A 19,465-nucleotide genomic window follows, 5' to 3' on the forward strand; every position below is an offset into this window, starting at 1 on the left:
ACAGGTTCTATTCCCAGTCAGGGGACATGCCTGGGTTATGGACTCGATCCCCAATGGGGGGCATGCAGAAGTTTATACAAACACGTCATTACTTGAATGTCTGGGCAGTTGAAGAACAACTGGTAGAGGTCTCAGAAAGGAAAATTTAAAAACAGCCAATTAGCTTCAGGGAAAAATGGGACCATTGCAAATCTATAGTCTTGATGCACTGAGAATTAACATATTTCCTATTTTTTCCCAAATAAGAAAAATTACACTTACCATTTTTTTCTGATAACTCTCTTTCATTTCCCCCCATTTTTATAGGGACTTATATAATTCTAGATTCTCCTCCAACCCATCTATTTCACTGGCAGATAACTCAAACTGACAAATTATGAACCCCAGTTGCCTGTTGTGTCAAGCCTACATTCTTCAGCCCGGCTGTCAGGCCACCCAGCATGCACTGGGTCAGTTTGCCCTCATACCACTCTTGCTCTGTCCTAGTTTTATGACGTGTTGGTCTGCATACACTAAAAGCGTATGTAATATTCTCAGAAAGTATTCCAAATTGTCCATTATGTCGATGTTATACATCTTAAAGTCTTTAGACTTAGAGGTCTGTCATAACAAAATTCCACTATTCTTGGTCATTTATTGAAGACAAAAAAACAAACATTCTATTTTCAAGGAAACACGGGACAACGAGAGAGCAATCGTCACCGTACAGCTAAGAAAAGGATCTTTTGTAGACAAATTCTAGAACTTCCTAATGATACACAAGCTTATTATCTGTGTCCCCACTGTTCTAAAGCACCAGACTTCATTAGGAAAAAAAAAAATTAAGCTGGAGAAATGGAGGCAGCTCTTTGCAAATTTCCGCTGGAAATGGGCTGGGAAAGGCAGAAGCCTGGATCAAAAGCGGGTAATCATGCTAACGGTGCCCCGAGCACTGCGTGGGTGATACGATTTGCACACTAACTACCTCTCTCATTACTGCTTGTTTGGAGTGTTCTGTGTTAATGGGGTTAGCTAATCTAGTATTTTAACTTAAAAAGGCTCCGCTGATTAATAAATGTTGCACACTGCGCTAGTAATTAAAACAAATGGGAGAGTTACAAATAAAAGTAGAATTGTTAAGAAAACACTCTCTGAAAACATAGGATAATGCCTATTTACCATAATACAATAACTGTTCAGAAAGCGTGCGGATTGCAGAGGGCTAAAGTGTTTGAAGAATCACAGAAGTCGAAAAAAGTTTTGAGGTGTGTTGAACTTCCTTATCACTATTCTTCGGTAATAAACAGAACCAGGTCTCGTTTCTATACACTACATTTAAAAGACTTTTTTTTTTCTGTTTATCCTCAATTGAGGATAATTTTCCATTGATTTTTAGAGAGAACGGAAGGGAGAGAGAGAAAGAGAGAGAAACCCTGATGTGAGAGACACATATCGACTGGTTGCCTCTGACTGGGGTTGGGGATCGAACCTGAAACTCAGGTATGTGCCCTTGACCAGAAGGAATCAAACTTGAGACCCGAAGGGCTATATTTTAAATTGTGTTCTTTAATTAAAATTCTAAATATTTTCCTTAATAACTATGATAATAGTTAATTACACAAATGCTTAGCCACATGGAGAAGCTGCAACCGTGAATTGGAGAGAGATTTAAAAGGCAGAAAGGAGAATCTGAGGACCAATATGACGCTGGAGAAGGAGAACAGAGAAACTCACATGTCCCTACCCTGGGTAGAGCGTTGGGCCTGCAATTCACACTCAAGACAAGAAGCAGGCCTGGCCGGTTTGGCTCAGTGGATAGAGTGCCGGCCTGCGGAATGAAGGGTCCTGGGTTCGATTCCAGCCAAGGGCACATGCCCGGGTTGCATGCTCGATCCCCAGTAGGGGGCGTGCAGGAGGCAGCCAATCAATGATTCTCTCTCATTGTGGATGTTTCTATCTCTCCTTCACTGAAATCAATAAAACATATATTTAAAAAGAAGAAGAAGAAGAAAAAGGAGGAGGAGGAGGAGGCCAGTGTGGGACATTCTGAGTCTGGGACACACAGTTAAGATGCAAACAAAGATGACCTTTGGAAATATAAATCTGGGATGTTGCAGTAAGAACTTAGAGCTGTAGGGAGGGGCAGCCATTGGCATACAGTCGGTAGTCGGTGTCTTTTCAACAGAAGCGATCAGAGAGATTATGGAAGGAAAGAAGAAGGGAAAGAAAGAGAAAGGAAAGAACAAGAGTGGAATACTGAATCCTGCCATCAGCTTAGTTCCATCCCACTACCTGCCACCAAAATGATTGCAATATTCTCCTATTGGGTTTCCCTCCTTCCAGCGTATTTCTTCTTAAGTACATCTGTCTCACAATCAACAAATTCATATTCTTTTTACAGCACCCTCTTACTCAAAAGCCTTAAATAATTCTTCATTATCTACCGATAAACCCTCAGGTCCTCGGCCAGAAGCCTGGCCCAATGTTTGTTTCCTCTGCTTCTCATGTGAAAATTAGTTTCTGCCAAACTGGTCTTGTTGTTCTGTGAACTTTTCCGGCCATCATGTTTTTTTAGTTTTGAAACGATCCACCTGCTTTTATCTTTTCTTTTCTCTACCAAAATCCAGATCATCCAAAACCAGAGCAAATTCTACACACACACACAAAAGTCATGGCACTGATGGTCTTTGGCACACGCTTGACCATTTTCTGGAGCTCTCCTATGACAACGCTTGCTCAGAATTGCATTAGGTTTCCTGGTTCGGTTGAAGCTAGAAGCATCCATGAGAATAGAACCTCTATTTTCCTTGGTGCTACGTCCCAGAGCCTAGGACTATTTCTGACATGCACACAGTTGCTGGATCAGTAAATGCCAGAGTTGCCCAGCCAGTGTGGCTCAGTGGTTGAGCGTCAACCCATGAGCCAGGAGGTCACGGTTCCATTCCTGGTCAGGGCACATGCTTGGGTTGCGGGCTCGATCCCCAGAAGGGGGCGTGCAGGAGGCAGCTGATCAATGACTCTCTCTCATCATTGATGTTTCTATCTCTCTCTCCCTCTCCCTTCCTCTCTCAGAAATAAATAAAAACTTATTTAATAAATGCCAGGGCTTCTCATAAAAACAACTTGCCAGTTATTTACTAATTGCTGACGTAATATCCTGGCTTCATGAACGCAGGCCTAGGAATGAGGAAAACCATTTCTTCAAGAGACAAGAGAAAGTGGGATGAGCTTCTTCAGGATCAAGAACAAACAAAGCTTTGAAGTAACTTCTCAAAGAAATCCTCGGCGATCCATTCTCTGTGTCAGATAGTACCATCCCCTCTTCCTGCGCTTATCTTGAAGAGCACGTTGAAGACTGTGACCTCACTTGGAAATACGGTCATTGCAGAAATAATAAGTTGAGATGAGGGTAGGGTGGGCCCCTGATCCAATTCGACAATTGATTACACATATGCAGTCAATATCCTCATCAATACTGTCCTATCGAAAACATTTGCACGTCGTTGAAAATGGTTGTTTTGGGAGGGGTCACGGGGACCTGAGCTTTTCTCACAAATAAAAGATTCTCTGCAATATCAGAAATGGGAAGTGGTGGATCCCTTCAGGCCCCAAACACGGGACAGCTGCTTTTTTAAGCTAAGGACTCACATGTTCTCCTGAACGTTCCGTGACAATTCCAATCTTCTGAACTCACTTCTGGCCTCTTTTAACGTATTGATTGGCTCCGCCACCCGCATCGTGGGCTCCAAGGGTTTGTAGCGCTGCTTCAATACATCACTGACGTCACGAAAGGGCCCCTGGCAAGACAGGACGTTTCATTACGGAGGATTCCCTTACCGTGTTATTGATGATCGAGGCTACCAAATGCCTACAAAACACAGCAAGTTTAGCAAATTAATTTTTTTAAAATAGATTTTTATTGATTTCGGAAAGGAAGGGAGAGAAAGATAGCAACATCAATGATGAGAGAGAATCATGGATGGGCTGCCTCCCACATGCCCCACACTTGGAGCCGAGCCCACAACCCGGCATGTGCCCTGACCGGGAATCGAACCGTGACCTCCTGGTTCATAGGTCGACGCTCAACCACTGAGCCACGCCGGCCGGGCCTAAGTTACAACTCGTTCTTCTCTGAATTAAGAAATACACGACACAATATTGCATCTTCAAGAAATGTCCACACTAGTACAAGTGATGATATTGAAAATGTGTTACATTAATTTTCTGCGCATCAAAAGAGTTTTTATGCTAAAACTGGTAAATCTATAGTTATAGATGCTCTACTTTCAAATTTTAAAAACCATGTTTCTTTGAACATAATTTGAAAAGAATCCTCTCCCTTTTTGAGTAAAAATAGTAGAAACAATTCTGAGCTTAGTTTTCAAAGAACACTACTATCAATAGAAAAAGGATACAAGCATTTTTTCCACTAAAATAAGGAAAAAATGGTGAATGTCAAAAATGGTGAATGGTGAATGTCATTTAGGTGAATGTCAAATCTTCTATTTTATTCTTTCTTGTGTTCTTTATTTAAAATTCTTTGACACAATAGCAACCATGCAATCACACAAATGCATAGCCAAGTCCAGAAGCCACAACTGGGAAAAGTGATACACCACATATCCTGTCTTTAAATTAGTAGTTACTTAGATACCAGTTATGGGAATCCACCGGTTGTCTGACGAATTAGCATCACATAATGCACAATACAAGTCAGAGGTAGCTCGGGATTTTGCTGTGGCATTAAGTACATATAGTTTTCTCTTTTTGCCACCCTTGTGCGGGAGAGAAGTGATGGAAAAGGGACCCAGATTTCTAGTCCGATTCCTTATCCTTCCTTAACTAGGTTATCCCTAACGGGCCACAGCTGGAGTTCCTGCCGGCGCTGAGGGAAGACAGTGGACTAATAAAAAGAAATGATTCACGCCTCATTTCTGTTCACTTATGTTTTACATTAATAGAAACCAATAATAGGAACCAGTTACCATAAAAGTCATGGACCGTAAATAACACAAATGGCAAATAAGTATCATCTAGTACTTTTCACAGCTGGACAGGAGGATTGCTATATTGGAAAGGAGTTAATGAATTTTTATTGGAACTTTATTTTTTAAAGATACAGTAACATGATTCCAAGTTCACTATTAATATATATACATATGTACATATGTGTGTGTATACGTATATATATATACCATATAATAATGTATACATCCCCATTTGCTATATATGTTTATATATATCTTTTATTATGAACTTTAATTTATTATATATAACTAGAGGCCCAATGCACGAAATTCGTGCAAAAGTGGGCCTTCCTTCCCCCAGCTGCCAGCACCGGCTACCCCCTGGCAACCGGAACCTGGGCTTCTCTCTGGCCCCCGGCAGGCATCCAGGACCTCGGCTTTCCTTGCAGCCCCATCCGAAAGGTCCTTTGGAAGGACTTCTGGTCTAATTAGCATATTATGCTTTTATTATTATAGATTACTAATATATTTATGTATCTTTATATATTTTATTTACTATATATTTGATGTATATATATTTTTTAATATATTTTTATTGATTTCAGAGAGGAAGGAAGAGGGAGAGAGAGATAGAAACATCAATGATGAGAGAGAATCACTGATTGGCTGCCTCCTGCACACCCACGACTGGGGATCGAGCCCATAACCCAGGCATGTGCCCTGACCGGGAATCGAACCATGATCTCCTGATTCATAGGTCAACGCTCAACCACTGAACCACCTGGCTGGGCTGGAGTAATTTTTTATACAGAGAGAGGTAAACAGAGGCATGCCTGCGCACAGAACCCATAGGCAGGAGCTCTGGGAGCTTGGTGTGTGAACCAAAATAAACCCAGTTCTGGGCGGATGCTGCCTGGTGGCGGCTGTATTCCCAGTTGAAGTGTTGGTGGGGATGACAGAACCGTTGCTTTCTGGGACGTTCAGGACTGTCACCCAGCACATCCCACTCCACGCCTTGCCTCTACCCCAGGCCACAGTGAATATGGTCTGTTTATTTCTACTGGAGTCTTGCACTGTTTCGGGCCCTCTCTCATTCCCCAACTCATACCCTAGCACTCTTAAAAGTACTCAAAGTCTAAATTATGTTTACAGTTATATGTAAAGATTATATGTAAAGGTATGGGTCATCAAAGGACAGACTAAATTAAATATATTTGATAACACATATGATCTTTCTAGCAACAACAGGTTATAATGAATACTGTTTATAACAATATTTTCAGTCTGGCTGGCATGGCTCAGTGGTTGAGCATCTACTGATACCTATAAACCAGGAGGCCACAGCTTGATTCCTGGTCAGGGCACATGCCTGGGTTGCTGGCTCAGTCCCCAGTAGGGGCATGCAGGAGGCAGCCGATCAATGATTCTCATCATTGATGTTTCTCTCTCCCTTCCTCTCTAAAATCAATAATAATAAAAAAAAGTATACATATACTTTTTAAAAAGTGAAAAAAACCCCACAATATTTTCACACAAAAGGCTAGATCTTAACCAAAAATCCTGTGTGTTAACTTCCCATTCAAAACATTACACAGTTCAATAATACCAAAGAAATATTTGATTGCTTCCTTGGTATATGTTTTAAGCATACTTTAGACTTCTTACTTAACGTTAGGTCCTATAAAAAAAAAATAATTCTTTTTTATGGTCACCAAGACAACACAACAGTCACCTTTTAACAAACCAGCAAAGCACACGATCGACCGTGGGAAGGATTCTCACAGGGGGCCCAAGAGTACCTGGCACTGCTTCCGGTCGATGGGCGGCAGGGTGTGGGAGCGAGGGAAGGACCGGGTGCTGGTGCAGGCCAGCCAGCTGCTGAGGCTGTGGGGCCGCTTCTTCTGGGCTCTGGGTCTCTGAGGCGTCAAAGGCTTTGCCTTCTGCAGCCGTAGTTCCCACGGGTCGGGCTCCTTCCTGAAGGGCGAGTTGTATACGCCTGGGATCTAGGACGGCAGACGGAAGTTTGATTGGGGTCTTTCATTTTCACGGGAAGTAAAAGGAAGATCAAGTTGCACTGCCACATTTTTCATACATGTAAGGACTGTGTGAAGCGACTTCTGGAGGCAAATTTCAGATTTACCAGGGGAGCTCAAATTTACCACGCTCCGTCTCCACGCCAGACCCACCAGCCGTTTCAGAATCGTGCGATTCTGAAGACAAAATATGCGAAAAACCACTGAGCTATGGTTTCGACCTGCCACACAAGGTGCATTTTATATCATTGTATTTATGAAAAAAAAACCAAAAAAACAAAAATACAAAACAGAAGCACCTTAAGTCATTCTTTTTGTATCTAACCATTACCTAACTATGAGTGTGTATATGGAACCATATCTATAGCCACACATTCACTCAGACAAACCCAAATACACAAGGTTTGCGCCAGTTTCAGGTACGAAGTATGTACTCAAGCCTAACTGGTGTGGCTCAGTGGATAGAGCGTCGGCCTGCAGACCAAAGGGTCCCGGGTTCGATTCCGGTCAAGGGCATGGACCTTGGTTTCGGGCTCCTCCCCAGCCCGGGCCCTCGTCAGGGCTCGTGCAGGAGGCAACCATCGATGTGTTTCTGTCACATCAGTGTTTCTCTCTGTCTTTCCCTCTCTCTTCTACTCTCCCTAAAAATCAGTGGAAAAAAATATCCTCGGGCAAGGATTAACAATAACAACAAAAATAATAATAACAAAGTATGTACACAGTAAACATTTGACTGTTTGAATGATGATTCATTACATAATGGCAGTTATTTTAAGTTCTTTAAAATAATAATCCAAGTGTGTGTGTGTGTGTGTGTGTGTGTATGTGTGTATATATATATATATATATATATATATATGATAATAATCACAGTATATATATATGTATATATATGTGGGTATATATATATACATATATATATATGCGTATATTATATATAGAATCAAAGTGGATAAAATAATAATCAAAGTGGATATACAGATGAATATGTATATAATACATTCAAAATAACAGCCCGTATTTTGAATTCATGTGGTTCGGAGCTCTACTTCCGTAAAGTCACAGTACCCTTGCTATTCATCAATGACCTTGTCACACTGTGTCAAAAGAGTCAGGGCTTTCTTAGCACAGCACCTGCTATGCAACAGAGGGTCAGCAGATGTATGGATGACAAGCGTTCAATGCGAGTTTAGCAGATGCCCATTCTTCTGAAAATTCAATGGTGTTTGAGTTCAGAACCGCACTTGGATAACTTTTCATATACGCGCATGCATATTCATAAGGACAAGTCACACTTTAGAGGACAGTGTGATTGGCTTGTTGGCTCTGTGCGTGCTCCAGGCTCACGTAAAACATGGATCCATTGACCCTCTCTCTCTTTTCCCCGAAAATGTGCTTTTCTCTCATATCCATAAATATTTCTGGTTGCTGTAATTCCCTCATGGAATCAGCAGTTCCAAGGCATTAGGATTAGTTAAGATAGTCGTCTTTGAAGACCTATCCTTGAAAATGTTCTACTTCCAGCCCAACACTCAAATCAGTGTTAACCTGCATCTAATACCACCGGCTCCGGCTGGATTCCGTGTCCTGTCCCAGGGTTACCTTCTGTGTGTCTGTCTCCCCCAGGCCAGCAGCTGGCGTGCCGGGACTCTGTGCTGGGTATTTTTGCATCCCCAGAGCCTAGCAGAGTGCTTGTCCCACAGTAGACACTAAAATTGAGGCTGGCCTGGCTGACGTGGCTCAGTGATTGAGCATCGACCTATGAACCAGGAGGTCACGGTTTGATTCCGATTCCTGGTCAGGGCACATGCCAGGGTTGCGGGCTCGACCCTCAGTAGGGGGCATGCAGGAGGCAGCTGATCCATGATTCTCTCTCATCATTGATGTCTTTCTCTCTCTCTCCCTCCCTCTTCCTCTCTGAAATCAATAAAAATATATTTTAAGATGAGGCTAGGTGCTTCTCCGGAATAACAATGCATCACACAGACGTGCCTACGAGGCCTCTGCTTCACTACTGTTTTCCAAAGCCACATTCTTAGTAAAATATTTGAGGTTTATTTCAAAATCCTATCAACTTCTTTCTAAGAAGTTATAGATTATACCCTTTTCATCTATCAATTAGTTGTCCAGCGGATTGCCATCTAGAAATTAGAACTAACCCGAATCACCTCCCACTCAACTTTTCCTATGTTATAATCCGGGACTGAATCTTATCAGATAAAACCCACTTAATGTAAATATATTTAAATATTTTTTAAATGTTTTGAACTAACTCTTCTTTGCGACTCCCCCCACCTCCCATACAATTTATTTGTTTAAGAAAGAACAGTGTTGAAAATGTCACAGGCAATGGTATACACCAGTTAACATTCGCTCCCTATAACACTGACTGTAGAACAAGGTGGATACGTACACAGACAGTGAAATGATCTTAATAAAAGAAAATGTGTATACATATATATTCAAAATAGCTTTCAGTGGACAGTAACTTTTACGTGGATGGTAATTTTTAACATCTTTTCAGGGTGATTTTCTACAATGAGAATGTATCAATTGTAATGAGAAAAAAAACAGTAAGTGTTACATTAAAAAGACTATTCCGACATACAATAGAATTCAACCTACATAAGTCTATGACAGAGACAGAAGAAAATGCCATTCTGTTCAGTGATAATCTAATTAAAAGAAGTCTGTTAGCATATCATTTCCAGATGATAATTTATGCTTTACAATGTCTATCTACCTGGGTAACTGCCGCCGGCTATTCACGTCACCCCCATTAGAAATCTCCTCTGATCCCCACCCCCAAATTTGCATGCACATGTACACAGGGGCTCGATGGGAAATGCAAATGGACTGCAGGCCTGATAGCTTCCTGAAATGGTACTCGGCAACCTCCATGGAGCCCTCCTCCTGTGGCTTCTCCTTGAAATTTAAATCAAATATAGATAGAAAATACAGTTTAATTGAATTGAAAATGTCTCATTTAAAATCTTCCGGCTGTCGATATTTTAGAAATTAAGTTAATGCATTTGCTAAAGCCATCAATGGACACAGTCCGGCCCTCCCACAATCCCTACAGCAAATACCCTGCTTGGTGAGATTGAGAAAGGATCCGTTTTAGAAATTAAGCTAATAGTCTAGAAATTAAGTTCATATTTTAGAAATTCAGTCATTGCTCTATTTCAGAAATTCAGTTAATGCTAAAAATGTCAATGAACACAGTCTGGCCCTCCCACGATCCCTATAGCAAATATCCTACTTGGTTAGGTGGAGAAAGGATCCATTTAATTATTCTTCTTGCAGTAAATCAAACAACGTGAACTTACTCTTGTCCTGGTTGCTCTAGCTCATCATTTGTAAGCCACCTGTGACTCATGGCTTGTTGTGAGTTTCTAAAAATATTCCTAGGAGCCACCAAGGACCAAGTTCGTCCTCAGGGACTAGGACCCATTTCTCAGCCTCCACATTTTTCACAGCCTGGAAGGGCGGCTGCCAAGCTCGCTTGTGGGACTTCATTCTCTGCAACCATTTTCTAGAGTGACCAGCACTATGGGGAAATCTCTGCTGTTTTTTTTTTTTTTTTTTTAAAAAAACAGCCTACAACTGAGTTATTTGCAGTACTGTCATGCTAACATTCAGCTCAATAAGACCCAGGGGTTCGCAGGAGAGGACTCAGCTAACTGCCTCCTGCTGACCTCCCTGCATCAGGCCCGGCTGCCCACTGGGGGCCCAGCGGTGAAGACAGCAAATGAGCTGTGAAAGCGCTGGTTTTTTTTTTTTTTTTTAAAGGCTCTGACTCCTCAAAAGGGAGGGGGGGAAAAAAGAAGGCAATGAGTTATATAATAGATATATATTTTTCTTGAATTCCTCCCTTCAGACCCTCCATCATGGGGACTTAAGCATGACCTGGAATATTAATTACGCGGGGCTGAGCAGTGAGCAAACGTGCCATTTGTTACCCAGTCACCCTTGGCATTACATTCATATTTTGAACTATTCCGTGTTTCTAACAATCTATCAGTCGGCTCTTTTCTTTCCGGATTTTATGCTTCTCCTTGAGTATTACATGGTAAAGTACCAAAAAAAAAAAAAAACCACCCCAAAAACGCAATTGATTTGAAAACGACTAGACATCCTTTTTACATGTGGAGCATCTACTGTTTTTTGATTTTTTTTTTTTTTTTATTTCACAGAGAATGTCTTTCTGATCAGTTTCCTTTCCAAGGCTGACCTTTATTTTGTAATTGCCTGGGGGAAGCTATGTCTAATTTCCCCCCTTCTTTTTGTTATGGAGGCTTACTCTTAACACAAGTTTCTGTAAAATAAAAAAAGAACTTGAAATAGGGCTGTGTGTACCTCAAACTCCCAAAGCGTGTTTATGAGGGCTTCCATTTCATGTGTCGCCGTCTGAGAAATCCTAATTCCTCGTGATTTCAAAGTCACTGCTATTCTGGGAGCATTCGGTTCTTACTTCTGCAGACGGCAGGAGCACAGCAAAGAGGAGTCACCGATGGCCACAAAAATGGAACCAAATTAGAAAGCATTTGCTCGCTCCACAATTCAAAATTTGTGAATACTGCGAGAGAGAAGCAGTTTAAAAGGAGGGCTATATTTTCCTTTCTTTCTATATATTTGTAAATATATTTTTATTGATTTCAGAGAGAAAGGGAGAGGGAGAGAGAGATAGAAACATCAGTAATGAGAGAGAATCATTGATTGGCTGCCTCCTGAACGCCCCACACTGGGGATCAAGTCTGCAACCTGGGCATGTGCCCTTGACCAGATTTGAACCCGGGACCCGTAACTATATTTGGGTCCTAAGTTTTCATTTAAAAAAAAAAATGCGTTGAGCCTGGCTGGTGTGGCTCAGTGGTTGAGCTGCGACCTATGAACCAGGAGGTCACGGTTTGATTCCTGGTCAGGGCACATGCCTGGGTTGTAGGCTCCATCCCCAGTGTGGGGCATGCAGGTGGCAGCCAATCAATGATTCTCTGTCATCATTGATGTTTCCATCTCTCCCCCTCTTCTTTCCTCTCTCTGAAATCAATTTTTTAAAAAATGTGTTGAAGAAATAAGACACGGAGCGAGCACAGAAGAGGAGTAAAGATCTCTGCTAACTGGGAGAGGAACAGCAGGCCAGCGGGTGTGAATGAAATATGTGCGGGGCAGGGCCTGCTGAGTGGACGCTGACCAGTGCACTTCATCATAATTACCAGAGCACCGGAGTGCCAGGGGATTTATAAAAACCCCACTCAGCAAATAATTGCCCTGCTGTTAGGAGACAGTCGGAGTGTTAATACACTGCCACAGCCCAGCGTTTAGTAAGATATTGTCCATTCAATTACTCTTGCTGGGAACTAAGAGGAAACATGGTCATTTCTCAGCCGGAGCCCTTATGCTTCCACCTGCATTTCAGACAATAGTCCCGCGAACCCTCAGACAGAGCTCCCCAGGGGGGATGGGAATCTCAGGGAAACCTTAGGGAGTCACAAGAAGGTATATGCTATGGAACTTACCTGTGTAAAACAAGAATTAAAATTAAGGAACAATGACTGGCTACAAATGCTTATTCTCTTCTTTTGCTTCGGTTACACAATACAATTTTTGCCCTAGCTGATTTGGCTCAGTGGATAGAGTCTCAGCCTGCAGACTGAAGGGTCCTGGGTTTGATTTAGGACAAGGGCAGGTACCTTGGTGTGGGAGGCAACCAATCCATGTGTCTCTCTCACATCCATGTTTCTCTCTCTGTGTCTGTCCCCCTCCCTTCCAGTCTCTCTTAAAAATCAATGGGAAAAAAACTGACTTCTTAATCAATAATAATAAAGGTTCTTTTTAAATATATATACTTTTTAAGTGGTTAGGGTCAAATTCTAGAGGGGTCACGTTATATGTAGATGCCAGAAGTAGCTGGCTTCTTTAGGCTAATAAGTGATTTTTAGAAACCATGTTGATATTTTTACCATTATTATCAGATGTTAAAGTATTCTTACAAAATGCCAATTAAAATTTAAATAAGACACCATTTTCTATGTAACTAATTCAATGCAATAATATTGAGCGTCTACTAACTTAGAAAGGCTTTTCCGGGTCTAAGGTGTGTACAGGGATGAATACAGCGCCATCAGCCCGTCATGCCCTTCTCTGGAGTGGGGAGGGGGGATGAGGAGAATGATTCTGTCACCAACAGCAACATTTCCCGCTCGCTGTAAATGTCCTCTCATCATGGTCGTAACAGAGGCACCCACCTTGCCCTAGCCTGTTTGGCTCAGTGGGTAGAGTGTCGGCCTGTGGACTGAAGGGTCCCCGGTTGCATGCTGGTCAAGGGCACATGCCCAGGCTGCGGGCTTGATCCCCAGTGTGGGGCGTGCAGGAGGCAGCCGATCAAGGATTCTCTCTCATCATTGATGTTTCTATCTCTCTCTCCCTCTCCCTTCCGCTCTGAAATCAATAAAAATGTATTTAAAAATATATTTAAAAAAGGAAGAAAGAAAGGAAAACACAGTATCCACGAAGTGCAACAAAAGCAAGGTGTGCCTGTGTAGAAGAGAGAGAGAGAGAGAGAGAGAGAGAGTGAGTGAGAGAGAGAGAGAGAGAGAGAGAGAGAGAGGGGAAGGAAGGAAGGAAGGAAGGAAGGAAGGAAGGAAGGAAGGAAGGCAGGCACAGTATCCACGGAGTGCAACAAAAGCGAGGCGTGCCTGTGTAGAAATAAGTGGGGGCAGAGGACCCCTGAAGGGCACTCCAACAGCAAACAGGAGGGAGGAGCCGCAGGCCCGGAGAAGACGGCTTCACAGGGGAGGTCAGGGGTGTCGGGGGCTGGGGAGAGGTGGGGCAGCGTGGGGACCGCAGGCGGCGCTGGATGGTAATTAGGAGGTGACAGGTGACCTCCGCAGCAGCAGGGTCTGTCCTCGTGGCAGACGTGACATGGCAACTCCCCGAGCGTGAGGGGGAAGGGGCGTGGGGCTGGCTTCAGGCTTCCAGGACACGGCAGTTCCCGAGGACTCTCCGATACCGGCACGGAAAGAATCGCTGTCTCTTTTTGAAATTTTCGCTCAGGATTTCCCTCCAGACATATTTGCATGTGGGAGGATTTTCTGAGAAACACTGCCCATGAGACTCTCTGGGAAAAGTTCATTATTGTTTCAGATGTACCTTTCCAACCCAGACTAGTAAAACTAATTTCATTACTAGTAAAACTAATACTTTTGATCTCCATGTATCTATCTTTTCTTTCTTTCTTTCTTTTCTTTCTTTCTTTTTAAAATATATTTTATTGATTTTTTACAGAGAGGAAGGGAGAGGATAGAGAGTCAGAAACATCGATGAGAGAGAAGCATCGATCAGCCGCCTCCCGCACACCCCCCACTGGGGATGTGCCCGCAACCCAGGTACATGCCCTTGACCAGAACCGAACCCGGCACCCCTCAGTCCGCAGGCCGACGCTCTATCCACTGAGCCAAACCGGTCAGGGCTTTCTTTCTTTTTTTAAATCAACTTCCTCTGAACTTAGAGAGAGGAATGGTCCAACTTACAAACTGGGAAGGAACCAAATGAATGTTCTGAAGTCAAAGATGTGGTTTGGTGAGAAGGATCAAGAGGCCTAAAGACTGTACTCCAGAGAGGCATTATGTCTTAACGTCACACTGAGTCCCCAGCCCTGGTTGTGAGATGTCACTGCCTGAGGAAAATTTCTCATGAAAAGGCTCTCCAAAGATACTTTCCAAATATACCACACACACACACACACACACACACACACACACACACACACACAGAGGCAGGTGCACACCGAAAGGCTGGCGTTCTTCTGTGACGTTATCACCTCAAATTAAACATGAGCAATCACACACTGTGTACTTACTACATGTAAGGCATGGAATCACTCCACTTACAATACTGGGAAGACTGAGTTGAAAGCAACCCATGCTTTGGAAGACGTACTATAGTTCTTTACTTATACCTTTTTCCACCTTACAAGAATCCTATATAATAAAAGGCTAATACGCAAATCGACCGAACAGTGGACCGACCAGTTGCTATGAAGCACACTGACCACCAGGGGGCAGATGCTCAACACAGGAGGAGCGCCACTCAGCCAGAAGCTGGGCTCATGGCTGACAAGGGCAGCGGCGGTGGCAGGAGCCTCCCCCGCCTATGCAGCAGTGCTAAGGATGTCCAACTGCCGGCTTAGGCCCGCTACCCCCAGGAAGTGGGCCTAAGCCATCAGTCAGATATCCCCTGAGGGCTCCTAGACTGTGAGAGGGCTCAGGCTGGGCTGAGGAACCCCCCCCACCCCCACCCTTAGTGCACAAATTTCATGCACTGGACCTCTAGTTGTCTTATAAACATGCTGTCCATATCAGCAAACTACCAACTAATTTTGGGCATATCAAGTATATCTTTTATATTTAAGATTTTTCCTTCTATATACAGATGTGATAGGAATTTGTAAAGAGCAGCTCTGAAACCATTTGTTTCTCTCAAAAAAATTAAGTAATTCAAAATAAAGTTTAATCAATATATTAACCCTTTAAAGAATCAGAAATACTGAAACTTGCTTTCTCAGTGTCCATATGAAAATTTCTACTACTCACTAATGGGGAAGCATTGAAAACCCATTATATTAAGGGGTAACATGAAAATTATGTCTACAAAATACGTGTACAAATTTTAATTAAATGCATAGATTTCCATTTTAGTTTTAACTAAAATATACATAAACTATTAAATGCTATAACCAAAATAAAATATGCATGGTTAGAATATACGGAATTAATCTATTGTGTATTAATTTATCCTCTATTATCAGCAGATTGAAATAAAGACAGGGTATTATTTTTACAAATCAGAACACTGCAAATGTGTGTAATTCTATGTGGTGGCCTGTATTTCTAAATACTAACTGTTTGTGACTTGACCTTGAGTCTCACGTGTGCATCTGCCACTTTGCTGATCTCTTTAAAAATTCGTGCAACATTTTAGAGGCAGCATCTTCTCAGGAGCCCAACAATGGGCCTTGGCCTGGGTCCACCAGTAGGTGGCGCAGACAACATAATTTATTACCAAGAACAAGGACAAGGGAACGAAAGTCAGTTTATTTGGAATAAAACAAATCTGCAAATGAGATTTTCTTCAAAGGGAATACGTCCTGTACGTGTTAGATTTAGTTTGACTGGTTACTGAATCAAAATAAATAACTTTATTAAATAATCAATCTTTGCAGAAAGATAAATTAAATTTCCAAATGGAGGCAATGTCTGCATTTTACTTATTCAAATCAACTAAAAGTAGCTTTCTTTTCACAGAACTTTTACAGGGACGAAGACTTTTTGATGTGTTCATTTAATAAGGGTGCTAAACCCAATCCTGTTTTTACAGGTGATGGGGTGCATAACAAGTAGCATTTTGTAGGAAATATAATTGACTAATCCTGTTATGTCTGTAGCAACAAATTAACCTTATTACTACTAGTAAATAGTGATTGATTATTTATGCAAATAAGTTACCACATTCAGCTTTCTGATTGAAATAAACATATACAAAAGGTGCTTTAATATGACTTGAACTTTTTAATTAATAAAAGCCCGAGGGGGTCTATCATTTCACTCATTGTAATATTAGTTATTTAGTTGTGTAACTTCTATTTGTGCTAACATATTTGCTTGCATAAAGATGAGATAATTAATAACAGTAAAAATTAGATTTTAGAACCATTAAAATATACATTGGATCTGTACTGAAAAGGAGCTTAAAACTGACTTTAAAACTGTGCTATTAGTATGAGTATGTCAGTATATCATCGTAATTGTCCAAAATGATCGATATACTAAATAACACTTGATTCCATTTATTTTCTGTGTCTGAATTTACAAATACAATTTTAGCTTACAAAAATATCCATCTTTTCTGAAGCGTTATTTGTCTGAATTAAAGTTTTGTTTCTACTCATCTTAGTTAAACTATATTAGAACTATGAAAGTTTAACATAAAATTAGTTTTCTATCAACTAGATTAAAATCATTTCTAAATTACTTTCAATCAAATAGTGTTTCTCTCCTTGCTAAAATGTTGTTACAATTATCCTCTTAAGCAGGTAAATAAAACATTTCTTATTCTGATATGCCTCATAAAAATTATTTACACTTCAATATTTATTCAGTAACCTTTCAAATACCTACATGAGTTGACAGTAAAAACTGACAGGAGCCCGGCCAGCATGGCTCAGAAGTTGAGCGTCAAACTATGAACCAGGAGGTCAAAGTTGGATTCCCTGTCAGGGCACATGCCCAGGTTTTGGGCTCGATCCCCAGTAGGGGGCGTGCAGGAGGCAGCCTATCAATGGTTCTCTCTCATCATTGATGTTTCTCTCTCTCTCCCTCTTCCTTCCCCTCTGAAATCAATGAAAGTATATATATGTATAGAACAGAAATGGCTAAGCATTCCAAATTCCACACTTATTTTTCTATGCGAAGATGGAACTGCCGAAGGACTTCTGTTAAAAGCTGTCCCTGAAAACTTGCACCAGGATTTGGAAACGGTGCAAGAAACCTGAATGCTATGCCAGCTGAAGAACGTGTCAGTTCTTGGTCAATTCACAGCACAACAGCGAGCTGCTCCCCATGGGTTTGGAAAGCAAGGCTACGCCCTGGGTGTGGGGGATCCTGACATGAGACCACAGGGCTACCCGGGCCTTCCCGCCTGCATCCCAGCAGCCGCTGCTAGGAAGCCGCTGTCACAGGCGAGCAGGGTGTCCGCGAGCACCCACCCAGCGGCACGGAATTGAACTGGAAGTCGTGTCTTTGTGGTATCTTTCACCCAGTCATGTCCCATCCAGGCTGCTAGTTTGTCTCTGTCAGGCAGGGCCCTGGCGGCGCACGAGCTGTCAGGGACAGGTAGACCAACCTGCTTTGTGCTGAGAAGGTAATGCATCTTTCGGGCTGCGTAATCTCTCTTCTTCTCCTCCCTCTCGAGGTCGGCCTTCTTCTCTTCTCTCTCTCTCATATCTGCAAAGTCGTCCAGGGCCTCCCTGCAGCAAAACAGTGTGCGCTTACCCAGGATGCGAACAGTCTGCTTAGCGTTTCATTTTCTCACTAATGACAATCCAAGTCGGGTTTGGGGCCCTGTCTCACCTGCACACACTGGCTGGGCCCCTGCAACCTTTAAAAGGCATTTAGAGGGACTGTTAAAAAAATAAAAAATAGAAATAAAAATAAAGCGACTGTTCAGTGGTTACATTTTAAAAACCAAATAGCTGTATCTTACAATGAATCCAATCGTTGAGGAACTGTATCAAATGCAAAGTGAGTGAATTACTATATTAATTTCTTTGGTTGAAGATGAACTATTTTGGACATACTTAAATATCCCAAGAAAGGATTTGATCTACTGAGTTCCTTTAAATTTTAATTTTCTATTTAGAAATCTCCACTCATTTATCTTGTATACTAACTGGGGTAATTTTATATATATATGCTTAATTTATTATAACTTTATTTCTGTTAACAGTTTCCATTTACAGTTCAAATAATATGAATATCATTGAATATATATTATCCTCTATTTCTTCTATAATGCACTTGAAAAGTTGACATTTTGTCCAATTATATAATCAGAATAAAAGCTAAATTATGTGAACAAGTTCATGACTAAGTATAATAAATTCCATTAAATTAATAAAACTTTCTAAATCATTTATGTGTGTGCTTCTAAGATGTTTAAATAAAAAATAAGGTTTTAAAATATGCTATGTAAAAAAAAATACCCTTAAGTAGAATACGTTATCAAATATGGAGAAATAAACCACTTCTGTGAAGAGCTATCCTTTATTTTAAAAGAGTAAGTGTAACTATTGCTATAAAGGCCATGTTTTGCAATTGGACTTTATTCTTTTTAAAAAATAGATATGTAACTTCCTGTCTGGTCCTATCAGTAAAATATTAAGTGAACCCTGGGTCTTTACCTCAAACGTGTCAGGCGGAAAGCAGAGGGGGGAATTCCCAAAGAAGGAAAGACTCTCATTCCTCCCTCAGTGCCTGGAAATGTTCCTGCGGCGAGTTCCTGCTCAGGGCCCCTCACACAATGCTGCAGACAAGGTTACTTATGAAACACCCTGACGTTTAAAAATCACCAGGCTACACTCCTGCAGCAGAGCAATTTTTTTTCAACATAAGATTAAATTGCAAAATAAATGAATTACTTGGAGTGGCATGGCCCTCATTTTGCCACCCTTCTCTTGAAAATTGCTTATTAATATGAAAGAAGGAGCCAGAGAATAGCCCGTTGGCCGTTACGCACAGTATTTGAGGGGCTCCCGCGCCCACAGAGCCGGGCTGGCTGCGCGCTTAGCTTTGCCGGCCAGCGGGTCCGGTGACCTGCCTGACCTGCACCTCAGGGCTGTTATTAATCGCCGGGTAACCTGGTGAAGCCAAACAAATTTGTTTCCGTTGAAAGGATCTCTATCTGTGTCTGGGAGTTTGTTCTGTAGCA

General features: G+C 41.8%; 1 protein-coding gene across 2 annotated transcripts in view; it reads right to left on the minus strand.

Moving 5' to 3' along the window:
• Positions 1-19,465, minus strand: part of SPATA17 (spermatogenesis associated 17) — a gene marked incomplete at its 5' end in the record, with an annotated part of 63,000 nt that overhangs the window by 25,370 nt on the left and 18,165 nt on the right. For both annotated transcript variants that reach the window (XM_081114384.1, XM_081114385.1), the window contains 3 exons: positions 3,628-3,776; positions 6,746-6,949; positions 17,882-18,005. In XM_081114384.1, coding sequence (XP_080970510.1) covers positions 3,628-3,776; positions 6,746-6,949; positions 17,882-18,005 — 477 coding nt within the window. The remainder of the gene's footprint in view (positions 1-3,627; positions 3,777-6,745; positions 6,950-17,881; positions 18,006-19,465) is intronic.

Source organism: Myotis nattereri (genome assembly GCF_964212035.1).
Source record: "Myotis nattereri genome assembly, chromosome: 20".
In the NCBI taxonomy this organism is placed as follows: Eukaryota; Metazoa; Chordata; class Mammalia; order Chiroptera; family Vespertilionidae; genus Myotis; species Myotis nattereri.